Source organism: Eleutherodactylus coqui, chromosome 4 (genome assembly GCF_035609145.1).
Source record: "Eleutherodactylus coqui strain aEleCoq1 chromosome 4, aEleCoq1.hap1, whole genome shotgun sequence".
NCBI lineage: Eukaryota > Metazoa > Chordata > Amphibia > Anura > Eleutherodactylidae > Eleutherodactylus > Eleutherodactylus coqui.
In genome coordinates this window covers 174571618-174579639 of record NC_089840.1, presented here as the reverse complement: position 1 = coordinate 174579639, position 8022 = coordinate 174571618, and the positions used below count along the sequence as shown (strand labels likewise).

The window sequence follows — 8022 nt, the reverse complement described above, 5'->3', positions numbered from 1 at the left end:
CATCTCTAGTTAAGAGCAGGTTGTTGCACCCAGTGGGCATACGGAATATGGATTTTGAACCGTGTTTCATTAGTTTGTTGGTACGTATCATCTTATTTTTAATCTGTTCTTTTTAGATTGCAGTTAATACGATTTTATACTTGTATGTACATGTGTCTATATATGTATGTGTATATATATTCAGTGGTTATACATTTTTGTCATTGTCTTTGTAGGCTTGAAAAAAGACCTTGTTTGTAAGTCGAAACGTCGCCTCTTTTAAAACTATGAAACAATAAAACATGCTCCTTTAATTAAGAAGCCTTTTTCTCTGCATCACTACATGCTGCCACCTCTTTGCTATATTGTCTGGACTGAATTACATACAGGTTAGCTGCACAGGAAAGTCCTCTAAGATCTCCACACACTCCCAATACAGCACAGACACATGGTACTCTATCTTGCAAAGATGGCTGCTGCTGTCTCTGTGTTGTCACATCCTGCTTCCCTTCTCACACTCTGTCTGCAGACGGGCAGGCTGACCTCATATGGGTGTGTCACTCCAGCATCACATTCCCCTTGCAGTGGCTGCTGTCTTAAAGGACCAGAATCACAGAAACACATATACACTCAACTTTAACACAGTTTAAACAAATGAAACTTGGCACATCATTGGGCTGTATCTTACAATTAGGTGGTAGAAAACACACGCCACATTATTCAGAGTTAATCTTGCGCAGTCTGATGTTTGCTGGAGGTGCGAAGCACAGAGGGAGACAATCCTACACATATGGTGGCAATGTCCAAGCATTAAAAACTACTGGCAAACAATTTCCAAGCATATTAATAAAAATATGTGGGACATCCCACTCGTTCTTAGCTGAGGAGGTTTTGCTTTAGAAACCCTCTACTCACTTTAGAGCTTCAAAGAAATCCTTACCACCATCCTAATTTCTGCTGCAAAACTCCTCATCCCACTCTACTGGAGAGAGAAAGAGGTCCCCACATTATCCCATTGGAGAGATAAGGTGTCACAGATCTTTTGCTTTGAGGAAGTCGTTGCTTGGGAGTCAAGCACAAGAGCTACCTTTTTGAAATTATGAACATCTTGGATAAAGCATCTAGTGAAACAAAGCTAATACATAAACGCTAACTTACATATGTTCAAGTGTCACTTCCAACTTATTTCAGATATGACTATAGCCGTTCAAGTCTCTTGCTGGTGGTTTTATCCCTTCCCTTTAATATTTTATTTTTAAAGTTCTGACAATAACTATGTACTCAGTAGCAGCTGCCACCCAGCTTGTGTGAGCACACTCAGTCACTCTCTTTGTCTCCCACAAGCTGGGTGGCAGCCAGTCTTCCCTATAGAGATCTATAGAGAGGGCACCATGGTGCTGGGCAGCCATAAATAGAAGCGGCCTAAGTCCAGGAGTGGAAGCCTGCCAGAGGGCCTGAGCATCACTCACGGGAAGCTGCAGTCGCGGCAATGACGTAGGCCGCAGCTCATTTGGCACCACAAAAAGTGTCGGGAGAGGTCTGGGGAGAGTCCAGAGGGCACTGTTATGGGGGGTTTTACCTAAGGCAGAAGAAATTTCACTCTGTACAAGGTAAATAGGTGAGACGCTCAGGAAGCTTGCATATGCTCAGTCTGGTGCCTGGCCATGCCCCCTTAGCACTTATCCTTATTGTAGTTTTAATATTCTCAACTTTTTAGTTTTAAAATAAATGTGTAATAAAAAAGATAATATAGACTGTTGAGGAAGAAAGACTAAAAGACACTGGGAAATATGCTTTTAACTTTATTCACAAATCACAGCAATTATTTAGCCATTTTTAGTGGATGCAATAAGTTTTGTTGTAAGATATAACAACTCTTAAATGACCATACTGTATTTGAATGCTTACAGAGACTTCTTTTATTTTGTATAATAAAAACCATCATTGTGATTGATCTATGAATTTATAACTCGCAGACAGTAAGACGGTTTTGGTTACAAGCTTTATCATTCCACCGCCCGTCTGTGTACATCTCAACACAGCCTTCGGTTCCTTTTCCACTGGGTTCACCTTTTCTCCACTTTGTGTAAACTGCTGGGGCTCCATTCAAGTCATTGAAGATGCCAGGTACCGGTCCCTCTATTATTCCCAGGTATGCATATTGGTTATATTTCTTCACAATTTCTAAGACAGCAGTGTTCTCCTCTTCTTTCCTTGGAGTAACAATTCGTCCACCAATACCATTACATGTGGTACTGGATGTTTCAAAGTCTACTGCTTTTCCATTTGTGACCATCATTTTGTCTCCTACCATTTGGATTCTTCCTTCAAGCTTGAGAACTAGATAATCGAATATCATAATTAGTTACACATTTTGTCATGAAATTAATTTTTATATTACAGCACTTAAAAGGGTGTTATAATAACTATTAAAAATGTCCCAGCAACTGGGTCCGCTATAAGCTAAAAAAAATAGATAATACTCACCTCTCCTCGGATCCCCAAAGCGGAGTTGAGTGGCTCACATTGCCCCAACGGGCGGCTGGGTGGAAGCAAGTGACCGCTGCTGCCTTTGACTGTCAGCACTCTTGGCATCAGCATTCATATCCTGGATACTCGGATGCCAGGAGTTTGGGGACATGACATTGCGGCCTGTGATTGCCTGCAGGGGTCACATGCTTCCGCCTGGCTGTCTATCCGGAAGTCAACGCCAGGGCAGTGTGAGCTGCTCAGCTTCACTTCAGAGATCTGAGGAGAGGTGAGTATTATCTATTTTTTATTTTATAGGGGGTCCAGCTGCTGGAAAAGTTTTTATAGTCATGACAAAACCCCTTTAAGGTAATTTTTATTGAATATTACAATGATCATTTACTGTCACTCTTCAAGAATTAATTGAATTGTTTTCTGCATGCATGTGCTTGAACGCTGACTAGTTCAGTATGGAGCTTACATAATATACCAATATTACAATAAGAAAATCATGCTATGTCATGGAGAACTTTAGATATAGGGGTCATTCATCTAAGTTAACCCTAGCCAATACGCCCTATTAGACCTCTCTGGAACTCTCACTATGAGAAAGAGGGGAGAGTGATCCGAACAAAGAGCAGCTGTCTCTGGCAGAACCAATATGTCCATATATTACATGGTCCGCCATTGATGGGTTATATGTGCAGCCATCACAGCTTTCCCTGGAGATCAACTAATTGCAGGGCTAGCTTCACTTGTAAACCGTGTTGTCTGCATGAGATTATTTATTGATCAAAATAAAGTAAAGCATTTCTGTATTTCATTCTCCTTTCTAAGCTGGTAGTGTGTAAACTTAAATTATGGTACATTTGTCTACATATAAAGAAAATATACAACATAAATAGTTAAACACTTGCTTACCTGCTTCTAGTCTGCTTATACGCCGATTTAGGTCATGCATATCATGAGGTGAACCTCCCACAGAAGCGGCATCTAATAGTAAAATAAAAATCAAACGAATTATCCAGGGATATTTTTTTCTTAAGAGCTGTCCACCATGGAGTACTAACATGAAAGAAGCCATACTTGCCTTCCCTGATGCTCCCATTTCATGATGACGCACTGACATAAGTATGGTTTCTTTTACATTGGTTTAGAATAGTGAGCAGCCTTTGAAAAAACTGTTCTTGGATAACATTTCTAAAGGGCCACTCTGGTGAACTATTTATCAGTTATTATTTAATTAGTACCCCAGTATTGTATATATCAATTGGCTAGTATTACCTTGGTTAGTTATTCCTTTCTATCTTAAACTTACTTGAGTCATTCTCTTTACTGTAGGTGAGTCATGTGATCTCATTCTAACCAATTGGAAGAATGTATCAAGTGGGGTACCACAAGGCTCTGTCCTAGGCCCAGTGTTGTTCAACATTTTTATAAATGATCTGGAAGAGGGATTGAGGGGAAACTGATCAAGTTTGCTGACGACACAAAGCTAGGAAGGATAGCTAAAACTAGAGAAGAGAGAGGATTCAAAAAGATCTAGAAAAGCTTGAACAGTGAACGGTGACTAACAGAATGGTGTTTAACAAGGAGAAGTCCTACATCTGGGCAAGAAAAATGAGGAAAGCACATACAGAATGGGAGGAATTGAGCTAAGCAGCACATGTGAAAAGGACTTGCGCATACTAATAGATCATAAACTGAACATGAGTCAACAATGTGATGCAGCAGTCAAAAAGACAAACACAGTTCTGGGATCTATTAAGAGAAGCATAGAGTCTAGATCGCATGAGGTAATTATCCCTCTCTAATCTTCCTTAGTTAGACCTCATCTGGAATACTGTGTCCTGTTCTGGGCATCCCAATTAAAAAAAAAAAGCAGACAAACTGGAGCAAGTTCAGAGAAGAGTTACCAAGATGGTGAGTGGTCTACAAACCATGTCTTTTTAGGAACAGTTAAAAAATCTGGGAATGTTTAGCTTGCAAAAAAGAAGGATGAGAGGAGACTTAATAGTTGTCTACAAATATCTGAAGGGCTGTCACAGTGCAGAGGGATCAGCCCTATTCTCATTTGCACAAGGAAAGACTAGAAGTAATGGGATGAAACTGACAGTGAGGGTGATCAATGAGTGGAACAGGTTGCCACATGGGGTGGTGATTTCTCCTTCAAGGGAAGTCTTCAAACAGAGTCTGGACAGACATCTGTCTGGGATGATTTAGTGAATCCTGCACTGAGCAAGGGATTGGACCAGATAACACTGGTAGTCCCTTAAAACTCTACTATTCTATGGGTATTACATAGTTTACTAAGTTTACTTAGGCAAATATAGAATTCAGAAGTGTTCTCCAAGCAGTAGCTGGTGATGCTGTGCTGATACATGGGAGTGTTAGCAGAGCCTGGAGAAATGTGAGCAGGGAGAAATCTAACCATCACGATGGTGCCTGATAAGTATCAGACAAGAGGCTGCACTGCATGGAAGTGACTGCAATATTACATAGGATATGTCCAGAGTGTGACAGACAATCAGGTGAGGGGTGCAGTAATTAAAAAATGTGTTTTTACCGGAGTGGCCCTTTAAATGTAGAGATAGCATTTCAAGAAAATTTACTACATTTTTTTTACATTTTTATCCCGAACATCAGTTAGTTGACAGATTATTACAATATCTATCAAGTGTTAGACAAAAAATGTAACATTCACTATAAGTAAATAATGTTAATTGTATTTTTTCTTTACAGCCAGTAAGAGACATAAAATGACACATTCCAGAAGATTTATGAATATAGTTAATGCATTTTATCCACCTGGAATTTCAGGGATTGTTGAGCTTTGCTTGTATGGCATTATATCATTTACTTCAGGTAGGCTGATAGGTGTTGGTAATAGTCCAAGAAATCGAAGTAATGCTTAAAAAAAGAAGTGAAGAAGCTTTAACTAGCATAAAAATATTGCTGTGTCTTAAAAATATTCTGAATATGTCAGTCACAATGTGCACGCTTTTTCATCTGACTGAAATTATAGCAAACATTTCATTTGTCTGGGCCTAATATTCAGTTTAATGCCTCAGCCAAGTGCCTAAACATGCTGGCCTTGACAAGGAGGCTTGTTGGCACGCAACACCCAACTGTGCCCCCAACTGTGTTCTGTAGCTGACAACATGTAAGCAATAACATACGATCTTATCAGTTCCCCATAAAAATAGAACTTCATATTAGACTTTGGTGAGTTCTACTCAGAATGGCTTATAAATGTTAAAAAGTTGCATACATTTTTATTTTTTTCTTTGACTAAAAAGAAAAAAAAAAACAGTTTAACCTAATTTATGATTCAGTTAACAGAGATTCTAAAAATCACAGACCTGTCAGCCCAAGTCTGTCCATTATCCCTCCTGTTACACTTGGTATCCCTGGTACACCTATCTGAGGAAGTAAAGGATTTGGAAGATTCGGAAGATTTGGAAGATTTGGAAGATCTGGAAGACCTGGAACTGGAACTGGTAGAAGTTTTGGAACACCAAATGGTGAAGGAAAGGAAGACACCAGACCAAACATTGCTATGAGTAGCAGAGATCCGTGATACAACATCTTTATGGTAAGCTGAGAAAAAAAAAGAAATGTTATGGTTTGTGTTATGAATATAGAATGCAAAGAATGACTTCACTCACTATGGACTTTCTAATATAATTACGTAATTAAGGTTGGAAGTAAACACAGATCCAAGAAAAGGTGAAATTTGATTCTTACCATCACAGATGTAACTTCTGCGCTTCATGTACATTTTTACCAGAGCCTCCGAGCATCATGTTCCTTTTTTTCTACTGTTGTCTTGTTAGGTTGTGGAGTGTCCATTGTACCCCATAAGGCACTAGAGCTTGAGTGAGACTGCAACCTTTTCATCTCCTACAGTTATTGTTAAGGAACATTCCCACTACACGCTGTGTAATTACGTTAGGGGGTTCCATCACAGTTGCAGCAAGCAACATTATGATGGAATCACCAAATGGAAACAAATGGAACTAATCACTTACATTATGAAACAGACACCAAAGTAGTGTCCGTTTTACAAGGTTTTTGTTTATTTCCATTATATTTGGAGTATAAAATAATATAGTGGACTGGACTATTCTGTACTCCAAACACAACAGAGATGAATGGATACCTTGTAAAACAGACACCATGGTGGCATCCCTTTCATAATACAAGTGAATTGTTCGGTTTGTTTCCATTTTGCTATTTTCTGCAGCTGTGAAGGAACATTATAACGTAATCACACAGCGTACTGAAAAGTGCTGATGGAACACTTCCTTAGTTATACTCATGCTTTAAAATAAGTTACAAAACCAAAGTGGTGCATTCAGGACTCCTGAATTATCCCATTTGAAGAAGTCTAACATATACAATACCCACACAAGAGAGAATCATATAGATTTGTAATACTAAAAGAGAAAATCTGGTGTGGTACCTACCTCAGAAAAATCCCAAAGTAGTGGGCATTGGTCATTTTCTCTTGTTTTTATATAGATTTGGCCTACTTAATTATGCATCAGGTGATATAATGTAACTTCAGAATAGAATTGTTTATTTTATGGTTTCCTTATTATTTATTTAAGTGTTATCAAAGATCTTGAATGAACTAATGTATTTACACAAGGGAAGGAGTCATGGATTAAGTAGTATTTGACATTTCCAAATTGAGTTACCAAGTATTTGGAAATAAGTCTGAGTGGTGTATTTTATGCCAAACCTGACCACTTTGTGATGCAATGACAACCTCAATAAGCACAACTTAAACATACATTTCTCCATAAAAAGCATGACATACTAGCCAATATTATAAATAATGGGTTTCGATTTATAGTCAAAAGAGGTAGAACTTTAGATGTTTTGTCACCAAGCACATTTATCAGTAAAACAACTAATGACACATGGCTACAGTGTAAAGGCCCATTTACACTGGACGATTATCGCTAAAACCTCGCTCATCAGCAATTGTTTTAGCGATAATTGGTGCATGTAAATGGGCGCGGGGCACCCGCATTTCGGACTCTTATCGCTGATCATTAAAATCAAGTGAGCTTGATTTTAGCAATCAGTTTTATCAGTCGTTCTCCACGGGGAGTGCTGATAGCATTGTTTACCCCATGGAGAACAAAGGATCCGAGTGCAGCTAATAGCCTTGGGCTATTAGCCTGAGTTCAGTGAAGGCTTCATTAACATACATGATTGGCATTTAAGTAACTGAGAAGCTACTTAAATACCAATTATTTGTTAAGCAAAATAATCGCTCAAAGCTGTTGCTCAAGTGATCTTTGAGCGATTATCTGCTTCTGTAAATGGGCCTTAAGGGTAATTATAGGTGTGAACAAAATAGCTGGAAAATGTGTAAATATATATGTATACGACAGATACATAAAAAAATTATGATATATTCTTAGAATATACAAATGTACATTAATTGTGACAGTGAACATGTAATATATGTAACTGAATGTGTCGCATGCAATTTAAAATGTGTTGGGTGTACAACTAGGAAATTGAATCTCAGAGTTTCAGAGTGTATTGCTGATATAA

The 8022-nt window shown here is 38.5% G+C and overlaps 1 protein-coding gene across 1 annotated transcript; it reads right to left on the bottom strand.

The window, feature by feature from the left end:
• Nucleotides 1-1833: 1833 nt before the first annotated feature.
• Nucleotides 1834-6035, bottom strand: LOC136624791 (pulmonary surfactant-associated protein A-like). Its single transcript, XM_066598727.1, has 4 exons — nucleotides 5811-6035; nucleotides 5257-5358; nucleotides 3370-3441; nucleotides 1834-2319 (listed from the first exon to the last, which is right to left on the bottom strand). The coding sequence occupies exons 1-4, from the start codon at nucleotides 6001-6003 to the stop codon at nucleotides 1943-1945; spliced, it is 744 nt and encodes a 247-aa protein (XP_066454824.1). The 5' UTR covers nucleotides 6004-6035; the 3' UTR covers nucleotides 1834-1942.
• Nucleotides 6036-8022: the final 1987 nt, after the last annotated feature.

What these genes read in the sequence shown, in the direction of transcription:
- LOC136624791 (XM_066598727.1), bottom strand. Translation starts at nt 6,003, where the DNA reads ATGTTTGGTCTGGTGTCTTCCTTTCCTTCACCATTTGGTGTTCCAAAA. An exon ending in GGACAGACTTGGGCTGACAG is followed by an intron (nt 5,359 to 5,810) that starts GTCTGTGATTTT and finishes TCTTTTTTTAAG; the next exon opens with CATTACTTCGATTTCTTGGA. An exon ending in TATAAGCAGACTAGAAGCAG is followed by an intron (nt 2,320 to 3,369) that starts GTAAGCAAGTGT and finishes TCGATTATCTAG; the next exon opens with TTCTCAAGCTTGAAGGAAGA.